Source organism: Limulus polyphemus, unplaced genomic scaffold, assembly GCF_000517525.1.
Source record: "Limulus polyphemus unplaced genomic scaffold, Limulus_polyphemus-2.1.2 Scaffold1209, whole genome shotgun sequence".
Taxonomy (NCBI): Eukaryota; Metazoa; Arthropoda; class Merostomata; order Xiphosura; family Limulidae; genus Limulus; species Limulus polyphemus.
The window spans coordinates 10277-28867 of NW_013666819.1; the positions used below are offsets into that span (position 1 = coordinate 10277).

General features: G+C 33.0%; 1 protein-coding gene across 2 annotated transcripts in view; it reads left to right on the forward strand.

The window, feature by feature from the left end:
- Positions 1–1046: 1046 nt before the first annotated feature.
- Positions 1047–18591, forward strand: part of LOC106462618 (V-type proton ATPase subunit d) — a 48964-nt gene continuing 31419 nt past the window's right edge. Inside the window, exons 1-2 of one of the 2 annotated variants that reach the window (XM_022389934.1) lie at positions 1047–1159; positions 14511–14682. In XM_022389934.1, coding sequence (XP_022245642.1) covers positions 1144–1159; positions 14511–14682 — 188 coding nt within the window. In that variant the 5' untranslated portion in view covers positions 1047–1143. Of the gene's footprint in view, positions 1160–1984; positions 2194–14510; positions 14683–18591 lie in introns of those variants that run through there. The other variant, XM_013922560.2, reaches the window with a different exon arrangement.

Below are 18591 nucleotides of genomic sequence, written 5' to 3' on the forward strand. Positions count from 1 at the left end.
ACAATATTATAATAAATATATAATAATATAATAGTATAAATCACGATTTATGATAATATATATACCTGGGATTTTCTTAACTAATTATCCGTCATGAAATATAAACTAGCTGGCTCATATAAATATTTTGTATTATCAGTTGAAACATATTAACCAGGAAAACTTTTTGCTAGAATTGTTCAGCTCGGGAATTTAATAAAACATTTAACAGTACTTCTAAAATACATTTTTACATAAAAATGGTTTGGTTTGTATATTTTGAATTTCGCACAAAGTTACACGAGGGCTATCTGCGCTAGCCATCTCTAATTTAGCGAAAGACTAGAAGGAAGGCAGCTAGTCATCACCACTTCCCGCTAACTCTTGGGCTACTCTTTTACCAACAAATAGTGGGATTAATCGTCAAATAATAACGCCCCCACGGCTGAAAGGGCGAGCACGTTTGGTGAGACAGGGATTCGAACCCACGACCCTTAGATTGCGAGTCAAGCGTACATAAAGAATAAATAAATAAACCGTCTAAATTAATATTAAATGAAACTGAACACATAAACAGTAAATATTACATATAACAATATTATAAACAAATACAAAGAATGTCTTACGTCACGGATAGCCGGCAAGCTATAATGTTATATACTAGTTGTACTTCCGCAGGGTCCCCGAAAGTGTTCTGTTTCAAAATTAAATAAAACCAAAATTAAGAGTAACAAATATTTTTATTTCTTGCTTTTAAGTTCATATGTCATGCTGTGCTATAACCTACAGAATGCATAATTCCGCTCTTGATTCACTGCATGCACACGTTTTACTGACGTCACGACAGTACAATTGCAACGTTAAGAGTCATTTTAGTGGTTAAAACATGTGATCCTTCCTGACGGCCTTCAGCCTCCTTTCAGGGAGCGAATAATAATTTATAATTAAATGTATACAAACATAATTATACTATACATATTTTTATGCAATATATGCAGATCATTATTATCTATATTTTCCATTAAAAAGCTAGCGACTATTGCTTTGCGTAGACGAAAAATGGAGCGACGCTGTCTACAATCACTATGAAATTTCAAATGTAGTGTCGATCTGCGAGTCGCTCCTAGAAAAATAGAGGCACTACGCACGGCTCTGATCTTTGAAATGTTACAACACTTTGGTATGTAAGCTTTTTTTAAAAACAGAGGGTTGGCTAATGTTTACTTACTTTCGAACGCAGAACACCAGCACAAAAATTATATATACGTCCTTTCTAGCTATGGAAAGGCAAAATATGGCAGTTTTTCCAGATACGACTAAAAGATTAGAAAATAGTTTCTTTTTCAATAAGAATCATAAGAAAAGATGATATACAAATAGAATATGTTTGAATTTCGTCTGTACATTGAAGTTTTTAGCAATGTCTTTAAAAAATAACAGCAAACTATGAATGGAAAATATTACAATTAGCTTTTGCGCTCTTATTATTTGACTGATTTTTTCAATGTCTTGAGTAAATTAAATCTTACTTTGGGAAAATTAATCTTTAAACTAGATGTAGCCTCTAGCTTATAACAACATTTATGTTTCAAATATAATTTACAAGTATAAAATTTATTAATGCAGCGACCTTTACAGTATATAAAGCCATGATAGTTACACAGTTACAAATATTCCCCAAACTGATTCAAAATAATTATTGTTTTCTTACGGCACAGCAAATTATTCTATTTCAGAGTATAGCGTAAATATATAAATATTCTCATGATTTTTGATTGATGTCATTAGGAGTTTCCATCTTAATTTGATGACTCTCACCATGAATTGCCTGTGTGTTTTTGTTATTCTTTCTTTAACGTAATCTTATTATCTATATAGTTTTCCATTTAGTTATTGAATATAAATACACACACACACACACACACATATATATATATATATATATAGATAGATAGATAAAATATAGACACATATTTATTTTTAGTCATGTGATGTCGAATAGCTGAACCAATCGATGACTGCGGGGGAGGGAGATGGAAGATACTTGTACTCGTTGTTTTAGTTAAACGTTGTCAAGATTCACTAAATTAGAAATGTTAGAGTGTTACTTCAATGTTGATAGTGGTTATCTTGAGGGTTTAGTAAGAGGATTTAAAACAGGAATTCTAAGACATGCTGATTATTTAAATCTCGTACAATGTGAAACTCTGGAAGGTGAGAAACTAAGTGATAATTGATATCGATGGTATGGATAATGATACTGATAGATCATGACAGTTGATAATGGTATTGATGTGTCAGTTTACTAATACTACTAATATTATTATTAATAGTGATACTATATTACTATTATTAGTATTAACATTATTAATTAGTGTTTGAATAACTAGTAATAATGGTAGTAATACTATTGCACTAATGATATTACTATTACTAACTCTTAGTATTACTTACTATTAGTAATAGTACTACTATTAGTATTGTTATTAGTAGGAGGCCCAGCAATATATTTATAATTTAGATAGCGTAATAATGAAGTATACAGTGTAACTTGCAAGTGAGTAACATACCATCTTACATTATAATATAAGTAATACTAATTACTGTTAATAATGATGTAACTATGCCTAGTCTATTATTAGAATTTTCAATCTAGGCAGTAATAATATTAATAGTTTGATGTTATTACATTTACAGTGTGTGTAAATTGTACTGCACTTGTATGATATATGAATAAACTGTGTAACTGACACAAAAATAAAATTGTTATTATTACATTAACTTTATTCAAGTGTCAACTGCTATTCACTGTTGTTCTAACCTAAGTTGATTCACAATTTAATCCGAACATCCCTTTCATGCTTAAAAAGCATTGAAAGATTTATCCATGAAATATTTTTAATCAGTTCTTTATACTGTAACAAATTGTATTGATGTGTTTTGTGCTTCATTGTAGGTTTTAATGTAATCTTATTTCAAAATGAGATACTCCAAGCTTAGCCATTGTAAGGCAAATTGCAAACCAGTTCGTCATGCAAAAAGGAATTCAGTATAAAACATATTAAAGATTTACATATCTGTTTTTGAGGTCGTCTCTCCACATACTAAAACAATTAATTAACATTTATCCTACACAACCACTTGTCTATCCTGAAAAACAAAACAAAAGAACTATACATACCAGTTTAACCACATCAGGCAAACAAATTTCTATCTACAACTATTACACTTTACAGAGTAGTATTTGATAAGCACTTTAAATAGTGCATATGTTTCTGTGTGTTTAGTAACTTCTTTAATAAACAACATTATTTTATGAATGTTTATAATATTGGGGAGAGCTCATTTATAAGTGACAAAAGGACAATGACAATGTCAGTAAATGTGTCAATGTGTAGAAAATGAATTTTAATTTTAAGAAGTATAAAGTTATTCACTTATGGCAGAGAAACTTGGAAAGGACTCGCTTCTTGTGTGAGAGATAAAGCTTTGGCATTGTGGAAATAAAGGGTATAAAGTGTGATTCAATGTTAGTGAAAACCCAAAGTCATGTACTAAGTGTTTAGCTGTGGTGAAGAGAAGTTGTTCTTAATTCTTTTGATAGGACTCCATAAGTTAATAGCAAGAAAGTTATTGTAACCTCCTTTAAGGCATATTAAACCTTACTTGGAGTATTGTGTTTTGGGATTTTAGTTTCACTACAAAATGGATACCTGTATTGTTGGACATAGAACCAAATGGACTATTAGAATGATGACAGATTTAATTATAACCCACTTAAGCCTAGAGATTTAGACTTATTTTACCTGGAGCAAAGAACAATTAAAGGAGACCTCATTTAGGTCAAACTTTTGAAGGGTTTGAACAGTCTTTTTTTGTGAATGGTCTGTTTAAGTGGTATAATGGATGTAACAAACAAACATTAAAAAAAATTAAGTATCAGTAAATATCACATTATCTATTGTTTATAATTTAAATAGAAAAATATTTTGACAGAGAACAATACTTGACTCGATCAGTAATTTTTCATAAACCAGTTAATTCATTCATTATTGGAAATTGTAGTAAATTAATAGTATTTATGGTATCCATAAAGGTGTAAAAGTTTATTTTAGACTAATGATTTTTAAGTTAGGTACTGCCATTAATTGTGAATTTAGTCTGATTCATATATAGTTGGAATGAGCAGTAACACAAGCAGAAATAGTTTTAATCTCTCACAACATAGGCTTCTAAAATTTGAGTAATGTAGAAAAACTGTTTTTGAAAACAAGTTTTTGCTGATGAAAAATGTTGTTTGTAAGTGATAGTAATTGAAACTAATGAGCTGTAACACTGTAACTTTTTAATACTGTACATTTTACATTTAAGATTCAACAAATATGATGGAACAAAATTTTCTACATCAAACTTTTATTTTATATAACTGAACTTCCTTGATTTCTTCACTGATGTAAATACTAGTGAAAATAAACAATATTTTGATTTATAACTCCCCTTACTTTGATGACCTATAATTGTATTAGATGCTTTAGCTGTCCACATTTCAGTTGCAGATACATATGCCTTATATTGTAATGCTTTAAAGTTATGTTCTTTATACGTAACACTTTTTTAGCTATATTTTAATTGAAGTTTCATGTATAAGTGATTTCATTAAAACATTTTGAATATAATTTTTCCAACTTAATATTCTAAAAATTTTGTCTTCATTTTCTAGGTTTGATTGGTAATTAGGTGAAGGGCAACCATTATTTCAAAATCTTCACCCATGTAGTACAGTATCTGCCTTGCTTGTGTGTAAAATTCTGATATTAAAATTATTATATTTCTAACAATTTGTATATTTGGAATCAGTATTATTCATTTCATTCTTATGTGTATCAGCTGTATGTTTACCACCACCTGCTTCATTTGTAAAAATGCATTAATAAGCACTTACAATACAATGGGAGCTATATTTAATTTTCTGATAAGATACATTACCTTCACCCACATGTATAGCTATCCTTGTTCAATGCTGCCCTCTGTATGCAAAATTTTTTTGTATGCCACAAGTCTTGAACTCACATGATCCACTTGGATCAATTGCGTCTCACATGTAAATCATTATGCCACAACCCTACACCAATAGGCATGCAACACACCCTCCTGATGCATGTGACTCTCTCTATTGATTCTACTGAACTATCACTTCTTGTCAGGCAGTGATCGAGTGCAGATGTTTTTCAATTGTGCTCTTTTTATGAGCTTATTTCATTTTTTGAGGGAAAGTAGTGATTTACTCAATTTCTTCATTTGCTACAATTAGTTTTCTATAGTAGTTTGCAGCAATAATTTGTTTTACGTTTTACAAGCGATTATGTTTTACAAGCTCTGATATTATTACTGCTACTTCGAGTTCCATAACTGGCTTCAAGTCTGGGGATCTTGACTGAGGATTTTTTGGCTATCAATCATTGGGAGATTGATTGTTATATGAGGTGTCCTTTTTTTTCCCCAACCATGTTTGGGTTCCTCTTGCATCGTCCAAACCTGTTCATGATGATGAGGATTTAGACCATTTTTTTTCCTCCTCCTAACTATGCTGTGCTTTCCCGTACATCTCCTACAAGATCTACTAGGTATAACCCTGCCGTTTTGGATATCCTTTCTCAGATTTGTTCTGTTTTTATATGATACTGTTCCTTCTTATTTTTCTTACATGACACCCATCATTAGGGTCACTTTGTTTTTCCTCCTTCCACTGACATATGGGCTCATGCTGAGCAATTTATTTCTCAGTTGAGTATGGGTTTTAGCATGCCTCCTACTTTATGGATTTTTTTATCTTTATGCTTTGGCGTATCAACAAGCTGATCAACCTATTCTTGACTTCAAGCAGTTGGAGTCACTTTTGCTATTGTGGGGGGGGGGGGCTGTTCCTGATATTCCTATCCATTTTACACTTGTCCAATATATACCTCCTTTCTGAGGCACTCCACTGATCCCCTGAGGGTTTATTGGGGATACATTTTCCCTTTCCCGTGGCACTATTGACCTCTTTCACCCTATCCCTTCACACACATGGTTTTATTGCTGTTGGGACCATATTGGGAAAGATGATGTCTTCTCATAGGTTCATCTACCCTCCCCTTATTTTTGTGACTTCTGGATGGCTCCTTTTCTCCATCCTTTTGTTTTTGGAGATTTTTTTCCAGAGTCTTCGGAATCATGTGTGGACTCTGTGAATCCACGTTCAACCTTTTAGTCTGTGGTTACTTGATTTTCTCATTATGATACCATGGTCTCTCCCATAACTGTTTCTTGTCCTGCAACCTCCATCCTTTATCCATTCCTACCACTAGGGGTTCAAAATTTCATCATGTGCTTCGAAGTCGGGTTCATTGTTGCCAGCAGTTTCAGTGACGTTCAGGTGGTTTCCTGTCTGACGGGGGCATATTTGGCTGATTTTGTCCCCCTGTAATGGTTATTCACTACCAATTCTTGGGTAATCCAAGTTTTGTCATTTTTCCATTTCCCTCCACTTTTGTTTCCTGTACCGATTTCTTTCCCATTAACTTGGGATCCAGCTACCTGTCTGAGTCTATCCAAGGTTGTGCTGATCCTTCCATCACAGAGAGCTATCAAGCCTCTAAGCTTTTTCCTGGATTTTACTCCAGGTATTTTGTCCTGCCGTAACCAATTTGTGGTTCTTTTCTGATTTCCCATGGAGTCCGTTATCACACTCAATGGGGTTTTTCTTCAGGACTATGGATGAACAAGTTAGATGTGTTGAATGTCTATTTCAGTATTCATATTTCTCATCAGTCCAGGTGCTATCTTAGGTTTGTCAGCTTCAGGGTTTTGTACCAGTTTTGATCCTGGTCTTTTGGTCTTGCTTCAGCATTGCATGTATTTCATTTGGTTGTCATGGCTTTTGCCTGACTTATGCATGCTCTGGGGTTATGCTTACACCACTGCATGGACAACTTGTTCTTGTTAGTTCATTCTAAACTGAAGTCTTCTCAACATACACATCTGCTGCTAGTAATAGCAGCTGTTGTTGGTTGGATTCTAAGGCTGGTGATGTTTCTCTACCTACTATCTTAACTACTTGGGTGTATTATTCCACACCCTATCATTCGGGCCCATCTTTTTTTCACTTCTCCAATTGAAAGTGTTTTTGGTTCTCCATATATTTACTGCTTCCTCAATTTCTGCACAAAAAAGTTCTGTTGCTTTTGAGGACTTGGGCTTCTATTGAAGTCCTTATTCCTTTGGGTTGGGTACATATGTATTTTCTTAAGAGGTCTCTACGTGGACTATGGAATCTTGATCAAGATCCCTTGGACACTCCAACTACTCTTCCTCCTTCCCTTGCTGACTATCTGCATTGGTGGTTGAACAAGGACTGCACAAAAAATGGACTAGCGCTTCCTCCACCGTGTCCGGATTTGCATCAAATCACATATGATTCTTCTCAAGGTTGAAATTGTTGTCCATCAGGAAGAGGTTTTTGGGTAATGGTCTTGGAGAATAATTGTGGCTTATTTTAATCACTATGTGGTTGCCTGCTCCTGTTCCCTTTGTGGTCAAACATAGGACCTCCTTTATTGGGCTCATATGCTGCAGATAAATCTTCTTGGGTGCTTTTCTCTTGTGGCAAATTGTTTTTCAAGTCCCGATAAAATTTATCTAATGGTGTGGTTTCTTGATCCTTAAGTTTCAGGTGGCTATGCAATCAGTGGGGCACTCCTCTTCTGGATACTTTTGCCACTTTACTCCAACACCAGGTTACCTCTTCTTTGGTCTTCAGTTCACCATCCTCTGACCTAGCAGTAGATTTTCTCAGTCAGAACTGGACTAAATGGTTAAATTCACATTCCTTCCAGATTTGTTAGTCTCCTTGTGTGATTATTCTAGATCAGCTTTTCTTACTCAAGACTTCAGTGGCTTGTGAGGGTCATTCTCATCATTTCTCTTCCATCCTTTTCCCACCTTTATTCCCATCCTGCTCCAGATAGACTTTTACGTCCAGTATTTGCTTTTTGTTGCTCCATTGACTGCATGGCCTCCTTTAGTGGTTCCCATTTCCACCTTTTCATTACCTGGCACCGTTCATCTGTACATGTTTCTTGTTCTTCTACTCTTATGATTTCGGATTGTCTATTCCTCCCTCTTTTTTTCATCCCAAATTCTGTTCCAGGTGTCTTCACTTAAGATCATGTGCCCTCCCATTTTTTCTGAAGTCTCACTTCCATCATCCATTGGAAGAAACTTTAGTCAGACATGTGGCCTACTCCTTATACCTTCATCTCACACTATCTTCATTGGGTAGTTGTTTCTTCCTCATTGTGATATTGCCTTCTTCCTGTTGCCACCCTTGAAACTTTGGCGCAGCTGTAATTGGGTAATTTATCTTTTTTATATACATTTTCTCTCCAGGGGCATGCCCCATTTAGGATGCAGAATCTGCTCAGCAGTGGTGTAGTGTTAAATAAAGAAGTGAGGGGAGTGTTTTTGAAAATGTTACTATTATTAGTATTTATACATCACCTATACATAAAAACACATATTTCAGAAGTAGTAGCCATAAATTGTAATTGTCATTGAAATCTCCATTTAAAAATGTTACAATAAAAAATAATTTTGTCTCATCTTGAGCTTTTGAATTCCTAGATAACCTATTAACAAAACTTCCAAGCTTGGTCCATAGTGAGTTCTTTGGATTTGGCTACTCTTGTTTGTGTATCAGTTGCTGAACGATGACACCTAAGCCATTTGTACACATAGTCTGTCTGGTTTCCAGTTTTGAAGTTTAGTGAACATGAGATTTGTCATGTGGTTGATTAACAGCCTAGACCTTGTTTCTGTAATAATAAGGTTCATGCTACTAAAGCCTCATTTGCATTTGGAAGAATTGCAGGAGATGACTTTTGAACACCCAATTAGAGGATTCAGATCTGATGGAATATGGCACCCACAATTGTCTAGAAAGTGTCTGTATGCTGTGGTTGTTTTTGAAAATGGCAATCTGAAGCATTTTCAAAGGGACTCTATTTCCTTTTCTCCAAAACCTGGAATTATTTCTGCTAATCACTCATTGACTTTTAAGGTACAGAGCTCAGAAGTTATGTTTGGAATTAGAAGTGCCTGGCCATGGTCCAATTGGTTCATGAGAAAAAGTTGGTGTGAATAACCATTTTTTCATATTGTTTATTATATTGGTTAAAAATTGACCATGACTGATTGAAACAATCTTGTTATCTTTCAGTGTTCTTAATGCAGACTTCATTTCCTAAAGGCATTCTCTGCTTCTAAGACCTTTTTATCCTTGCATTTCTTTATTGCTTCTAAAAATCATATGCTGCTATGAATTAACTTGTCTGCATAAATTACAGTAATATCCCTTTTCTGTAAGGCTTCTAAAGTGATTAGCAAGAGGGGTAAGTTAGAAATACTTGCTAAAAACGTGAAAGTAATTTTGATTTAAACTTTTAATCCTAAACTTAAAGTTTAGGGTTAAATGCAACCCTAAGAAAAACTTTTCTTCACCCCAACTTATGACAAGAAGTTTTGGAATAGCTGTGGTAGAAAAAAAGAAATCCTGATAATTTTGAAGAGTAAAGTGATAGTTATGCAGCAAGCAAAAAGTATTGTGAAAACCATGGATGGTTTGAGAAAAACCAACAGCCGATATAGGACTTATGGTTCCTCAGGGTGGTGGAGGATCTATAGATCCAGTGCGTAGAATGGATGTGTGTGTGTTGGACAGGAGAGCCCCCAGAAAAACCACTTTCACTATCTGGCACCTAACTGGGCACTGGCTGGGCTTAACTGAAGATGGGCTAACTATTTATGAAAAAGGAAGGGGGCTGTATACTGTAACAATAGTGTGAGAGAAAGCTTTTTCTTGAAAACAAGCAGCTGAAAGTAACATGTGATTGTGGAAGAGGTCTGTCGTAAAGCAAGTATTTATATTACTGGAAACTAAGCATTTATTGGTTACTGTGTAATTATCGTAAATTAGGAAATAGGATGTTCATAAGCTCTTACACACTTTTACTCCTATACTGCTAAATCTCGATCACCCCAGAAGGATAACTAAAATTCAAATAGCTAAACAATTTATTGGATCAGATCAGACTTTGTATACAGTCATATTTTCTCTCACTTTTATATAGTACTTTAGACAATGCTTGTTGCAATCATTGTACTACAAACAACCTGATAAACCTTAAACCACTGTGTTTTTGTGGCTGGGAAAAATCCAGGAATTGAGCTGCATGGGCTCATTTGCTATTGACCGTGTAAAAGTACAGTGTCACATAAGCAGTCTAATGCCAAGAGTGGCGATTCCTTTCTTTATATTCGAAAGATTTCTACTTCAGCTGCTAACAGTAAAATAAACATAGGAAACAGATATGAAAAGATTAGAAGTAGAAATTCTCAGGAGATTTACTTTGGAATTTCGTGGTCCATACTGAATAGTCCCGGCAGTAGTATTTCTTTTGTTTCTTCAAGTTTCTAAGTTAGCTGCTAACAATATAACAGCTGCAGAAAATAAGTGGGAAAGGTGAGAAGTATAAACTCTGAGCATAAGTTGTTTGGAACTTTGTGATCAGTACTAACAGAACTACACATTTTATTTTGCATTTTGCAATCTTTCTTCTCATTATACTTTGATAAATTGCCTACAACCTGGATGAAAAGTTTAATGAATCAGGGGTGGTGTTGGTGTTCCTCCAGATTCTCCATCATGTTTTATCCCCCCCTTGTTATTCTACTGGAGTATGGGAGTCCTTATCACTTTCCAGTTACAGGCTGCTGGGTTGGTGTAACTTAGAGGAGCCATCCTGAATGTGTTGGCTTCCATTCAGTAGAGAGTAGGGTGATGGTGTTCTGCTGGTGTATGATCTTTCAATCATAAGCTTCACCTTCACGCGATGGATCCAAGAGGTTGATGTTGCACTCCAGCTTTTGTGTGGTTCCATCTGGAGGGTAAAGTTGCTGTATATTTCTAGAGGTGATTCACTTTTGTCCAATGGGACACAGAGGGTTGGTGTTCCGCTCCGGCTTTTGTGTGGTCCTATCCATTGGGTGATGTTGATTGGAGTGACAGTTCTTCATCGTGCACTCCACCTCATGTTTTTTTTTTTCATTTTATGGGGCTAATGTTGCATAGTGGGAAGCTAGTCTGATTGAGTTTGATGTAGCCTGCTACATGGGCACATCTCTTTTTATCATCACAGCAAACAAAATATTCAGGTTTTCATCTCAATTTGTGAATCAAAACAACTTCAGATGCGATTCACTTTCCTCTTTGCTTAGAATAACATGTGAATCATTCCTTTCTTGCATGTTGTCTTTGAGACTTCCAACAACACAGTGAAAATGCCATTATTTTTCAGTTTGATATACCAAAGCCAATGTTCATTTCTTGGAAATTCATGCCAAACTGCACATACAGTATTTTCACATTTTGTCATGTGCATATTGCATACATATACATTTTGCAGTAGTCTGTTCATGGATGTTTGGAATGCACCCAGTTGGCACCTGCAGCCTAGCCAACTAGACTAGACTACTTACTTACAGTTCATGCACAACACATTTAGCACTGAGCCAGTTACGAACTCTCTCAATAAGGGCTCGGTCCCAAGGACCGATCACATTAACAATTTTTACTTGTATATTGGCTTTCAGTGAACATTATAAGTTGTTTGTACACAAAAAATTAGTTTTTTTTATGAAGTATTTTTACTGAAGTCTTTATTTTACCAGTCCAAGTGCAAAATGATTTTCATGTTAAGATTAAGAATACTTTTCTTCATCTCAAAATTATTAAATGTCATTTCCATAAGCTCTAAACCCTCCTAAATACATTTGATAGTTTTTTCTTCAATAAAACTTTATATTTTATCTGTTTTTTTATACCCTGACTCAATACAAAGTTGGTCAATTTGACCAATGTCATAACCACCAAAAGCAATAAAAATAAATCTAAATTACCATTTTTTCTTTCTAGAATGACTTCAAGTTGTAACATGAAACTACAATTGTTTCTCCTAAGTAGCTTTAAACTCATAACAGTATACATCTATTTATACTTAAATTTTATTGTTTTATTGCCCTTTGAACTGTGTCTAATTACTATTCGCACCATTGTTAAATTACATGGGGCTGACATTACACTATTGAATTACATTACTCATGTAATGCCTAATGAAAATTTTTTATTATTATTTATTTTACCTAATCTAGCTTTAACTAACCTAAAGAGTTCCCTATTTTTACATGTTAGTTACATTTATAATAAGAAATAAATAATACACATAAAAAACAAGAAATATAGTACCTACCTGGGCTTTCTTTTTTTTGCTGTTGACTATCAATGAAATTTAACCCTACTTTTTTCATACTGTTAGTAGTAGTGCACTAAATATTTATTATTTGATTAAATAATGTACCAAAGAACATAAAATAATAACATGCAAAAAGCAGACAATATTCCATAACTATAACAATTTTTCTGGCTTTCTAACTATGCAACAAGAGCTGTTACAAATTCATCCAAGGTAGTCGATGTGTTTCCTGTGAGAATGAAGCTTATACTGAAAGAGAAATTAGCATTTTTTTGTACAGAAAACAACATAATACAGTATATCATTTGATAGATGAAAACCTTGGCTTTCTATTGGCTATAAGTAATATAGTATTAAACATGAGAGAGGACTATTAACAACTCCTGAAAGAGAGGATGTGACAAATGGGTGTGGCAAGAGGGGTCTGATTTTCTATTTGATGGTTCTGTAACAAAACAAAATTGAAGGCTAAAAATTATGCTTTGTCTGAGTGATGACAACATTATAAAAAGTAATTTTCATTAAACTTCAAATTTCTTGGAGGGGTGGTAAGTAAATTAGATGAGAGGGGATGCCTAGAGAAAAAATGTTTATCACATGATGATAAATTCAGGATTTTTTTAAATATTGCATATAAAATTAAGAACTTAAAATATGGATTATTAACCATGATTTTATGCTATACTAATTGGTATAACATGAACAAAAAATAGTTTAATTAAGTTTGGGATGTAACTCACTAAAAACCTCACAATATGCACAGTAAAGGATTCCTGTGGTTAGAGGGGTAATTTTTTTCTTTAAAAAACCAAGAAGACTACATTGTGAAGAGAGTGATGAGGTTTCACAAAAAAAGAAAAATACTAGATTAATTTGAAAAATTATTTGTAACAAACTTGTTCAGTTGGAATATCTTCAAGTCATTTCTTTTTCTGGTTAATCAATTGTTGCATTACTTTGACAGCTGAGGTGTTTGGTATTTCTTGCAGTTTTACTTTGTATACCAGAAAATATTTTGTTCGTGAAATGCCATGTATGGTACAATTACATATAATAAGGTTTTGATGCTGAATAAAATTGTCCTTAAATAAAAACAAACCATTTTCTCTCTTTTCATTAGTTGATATCTTTACAAAGAGTTAAGACTTTTATTGCTGTATTTAGTTGCCATAATGTGTTAAAATGATGAATGTTAAAAAGGTGCTCAGCAATATTTGCGAATTACTAATCAAATCTACCTAACTATTTTTTCCACTATATCATTCAAGTTTCAGGTTCCTAGATGTGTGGTTGATTGTGGATTTGTGCATATGTGTCTGTTTTGTAGATTGTTTTGTACATTATATCCTTCCGTTCCACTTGATGTATTTCTTATACTGCTTGGTTTTGGACTGGAGTTGACAAACCATGTACAGTATGTTGTGCCCTAGCTACTCTACACCTTGGAGCATTTCCATTTTAGCCTTCCCCACATTCCTCTCTGTAGATGGTTCTTCTATGCAATTGAGCTTCTGCTATACTGTGATTCTGATTCTGACCCAATTGGTTGTCTCTCCCTTTTTAATTGTGCTTATTCCACTTTTCGCCTGTGGATGCGACACCTATTTACATACCGGATGCAGAGTATAGCTGGTACAGAAGTGGTGTGGCATCCCACATGTGTTCCTCTTCCTAGGGGGATCACACTTTATGTGTGTTCTTTGGATCCTTCTGAAGACTACTTATTTTCTATCCCTTGCACCAGTCCCTCCTCCTATTCAGTGTGGGATTCTAGCTATACATATGAGAGGACGTAATGTACTATATTGGAAGATATTATTTTCCTATACTGAAAATATATTTCCGATAGGTACTTACCTCCTCTCACACTTCCCACCCTTCCTCTCCACTGAAAACAGGTGCTTTTCTTTTCTGCCTCATCTCGGAGTAATTGTTTGGTGGAAATGAACAGAGGGAGTCACATGTGTAAGAAGGGTGTGTCGCACTCTTATTGGTGGAGGGATGTTGCATGATGATTTACATGCGAGATACAACTATTTTTGTAAGATATTTAGAAAATAATAACTTTTGTGTTTATTTGTACATATTAACTTAACATATAATACATATAACAGTAACTACAGCAATGGAGGGTTAATGGTTATATGAAAATTAAAATGTTTTGTGTTTAAATTGTTTTTGTAGATCTCAAGTTGCATCTGCAGAGCACAGACTATGGCAATTTCCTGGCAAATGAAGCTAGTCCTCTAACTGTATCAGTTATTGATGACAAACTTCGAGAAAAGTTGGTGATAGAATTCCAACATATTAGAAACCATGCAGTGGAGCCACTCTCAACATTTTTAGATTACATAACGTATGTATGTTGCAGTAGTCACACTTTTACTGTATAAAGGGAAGGTGAAGCCTAGTGATGAAAAACATTTTCTTTTATGGGTGTCCAACATTACATCACTTATTACATCATCAGATGAGACCAAGTTAGAATGTTGTGATGTTTACAAAACATCAAGGAACCTAGCAGTCATATGTACATGTATAATATGATGTACATTGCAGTATCTAGTCAAAACATGAATTTTCTTATGAAATGAACAGTAATATAACAAGATGCATATTTGGATAAAAGAACACAAATCAGAAATTAAGTATAATTCAGGATGGTAACCAACTTTCAAAAAATATTTTCACATGATCTTGATCAGTCACTGTTATGTTATCTGCTGGTAATTATCCAATTCATTATATTTGGTGAAATGTTATACAGGGTTTCATATTTTTTTACCATCACTTTTGAAAAATTAATTTTTTAAACCATATTAAGTTTTTTGTGAAAATATGTTAAGTCAATTTTATATGTTGCTGATATAAATTTTACCTTTATTGACAAATGAAAATCAAAAAGAAAACTAATGATTGCAAAGAATCTTAACATCACTTTTTGCACACTAAAGTTTGAGTTATAATTATGACAAAATACTTTCAAGTTCCACATTTTTCTGCAACCCTACTTGGACTGGTGAGTACTTTATAAGTGTTCAGAGAACATATGCATGTCAAATTTTAAAATTAAAGTAAAAACAATAATTCTAATTCTATTTCAACAATTTTTACCTTAAAAATATTTTAGAGTGAATATTTTGTCATTTTGTATAATTTATTTAGTGTAATTCGTGAAGAAAAAAGAAAAAAAAATTCAAATTTATATTTCAGCACAACTCCAAGGAGTCTTGAATATTAAAAATGTGATTGGAGTTGTTTTAGACTTTTTGTGCCCTTTCCAAAGAACAGCTTTAAATTTGTTAAGATTAAAAATACTTTTCTTCATCTCAAAAATCTCAAATTTTATTTGCATAATCTCTTAAAACCTCTTAAATACATTTCAAATGTTTGTTTTATTGTTATTTGAACATTTCTAACATTATTCGTGCCATTATAAGTTGTAAATCATTTGGGTTACATGGGGCTCACATTATGCTATTGAACTACATTATCCATAAGCTGCTCACTTGCGTGTATGCCTCATGAATAGTGTGGTTATTTATTTTATGTAATCTAACCCTAACCTAAAAATATTCCTATTTTTACATTTTAGTTACTTTTATAATAATAAATAAAGAATACACATGAAAACAGAAAGAAAGTACTTACCTGGACCTTCTCTTTTTGCTCTTGACTGTCAGTGACACTTAACTTACTTTTTTATACTAATGGTAGTTATGCACTAAATAATTTTTATTTAATCAAATAATGCACCAATGAACATAGAATAATAACATGCAAAAAGTAGACAATATCCCATAACTTTCACAATTTTTTTGGCTTTCTAACTATGCAGCAAGAGCTGTTCCAAATTCATCTGATGTTATAGTATTTTGGCACCTTCAACATTAAACTGGTACACAATTAAAAACATTTTATTTAGGCCTATGTATGGCCTTCAAAAAGCTGATGACTCTACATGTTTCAATGTTATATGATGATGTTGTAACGTCAAAACATGTAGAGCCATCAACTTTTTGAAGGCCATAGATAGGCCTAAATAAAATGTTTTTAATTGTGTACCAGTTTAATGTTGAATATTATTTTTTCATCCAATGTATTTCCTGTGAGAGTGAAGCTTATACTGAAAGAAAAATTATCATTTTTCTGTACAGAAAGCAATGTAATACAATATGTAATTTGATAGATGAAAACCTTGGCTTTCTATTGGTTATAAATAATATAATATTAAATGTAAGAGAGAACTATTAACAAATCCTGAAAGAAACGATGTGACAGGTGGGTGTGGCAGGAGGGGGCTGATTTTCTATTTTACGGATCTGTAACCAAATAAGATTGAAGGCTATAAAAATTATGCTTTGTCTAAGTGTTGACAATTTTATAGTGAGTAATTTATGTTAAATTGTGTACTTATTGGAGGGGTGGTGAATATATCAGAGAAGAGGGGATGCCTGGAGAAAAATATTTTTTTCATTGACTTAAGAACTTAAAACCAATATACTATTAAAATATATTAACTATGGTTTTATGCTATATTAATCAGTACAACTTATACAGGACGCAGTTTAATTGAAGTTTGAATGTCACTAAAAACTTCGTGATATACGCAGAAAAGGATGCCCATGAAGAGAGGGTTAAAGGCTTACCAAATTTAGTGAAGATCCATGTAATAATCTCTAGAACTGAGTGATAAATGATATTTCCTAATTGATGGCCTCTTTAACTCTTTCAATCCAAGCTCGGTCCCTGGGACTGACCTCATAACCATTTTATGCTTGTTATAGTTTTCATGCTATAACTTTTAAATTAGTAAGCGAATGTTAACGACATTTGGCAGTTTATCAGTAAACATTACAATGCTTGCATTTGCAAAATATCAAATTTTTTTATCAAGTCTTAAGGTTTGTAAAGCAGTGTTTCCCTCATGCCTTTTTTTTTTCTTTTCACATCTTGCCTATCTATCATGCAAAGTAATTTTCATTTTAAGATTGAAAATACTGTTATGCATCAGAAAATTTTGAAATTTCACATGCAAATTTTTATAATGTCCAAATAGTTATCAAACATTTCTTAAGAAAAAACTTTATATCTTATCTGTTATTTTCAGTAATTAATTTCTGTACAGGTTTGGTTAAATTTGACCAACCACCATAAAAAATTAGGAAATAAACATAAATTATGCCTCTTTTAATTTAGAATAAATACAAATGATAACACGAAAACATAAATGTTTAGACGAAATAACTTAAATCTCATAACATTATACATTTATATATATTTATTATTTTTATTATATTGACCTTTCACCTGTGCCTGGCTAACAATATAAAAGTTACAATGACGTGGCTCAAGTGCGCTCATGTTACCGTATCAAATAACATAAAGGTGACCTTTGGTCTGCACAAAGTATCTTGTATTGGCTATGTTGTACTCGACTAGTATTTTGTAAAATACACTCACATTTCAATTATTATACATTATATACGTATATAGTTTATTGCTATTTTGAAATAAGTTCTTAAAGTTATTTTCCTAAAACATAGAACAATAAATAAAGAAGTAAAGCAAACAATTATCACTTATGGTTACGACCTTTGTACTCGATTGCTGCTTGACTTAGGTTGCTAAGCCTTTAAAAATTTGCACGTGGAGAATATAAAACAAAATATTTTTTTAGCTTTTATATATACTTTTGAATAACTAAAAAATCATAAATTACTACACCAATACCATAGAATTCTAATATAATTTATCAAACTTAGTAACTAAGCTGTATTTGGGTCTAAAAAAAATATGAAATTTCAAGCAGACTAAAGACACAACCTACCTCATTGAAATCTTGATTCAAAAGAAAGTAATGGCACTAGATACATTAGAAAGGCTGAGAAAACCACTAGGGGACATTCTTAGCTTCTGATTGGTTATTCATGTCATATATAGAAGTAAGTGTATATAAGGGAGCATTTCCAAGAATGGAAAGAGGTGGGTGGGGATGCCACTGTGTTTTATTTATTATGTAAGCAATATCTTAGCAAATAGAAAAGATAAGACCTTCTTATTTTATATTCTTGCTTGTCAATATCTGTAGTTTGAGTTCCTAATTCGTATGAAACTATAGACGTAGTATTTTGATTTCACAAGCATCTAATCATACCACGTGACACACAAAAAACGATGTTGATCTGTTTTTTTTAATATTTACTTTTAAATTAACAAATTGAGTAATGTATAGTTCTAAAATTTGAATTATAATATACAGTTT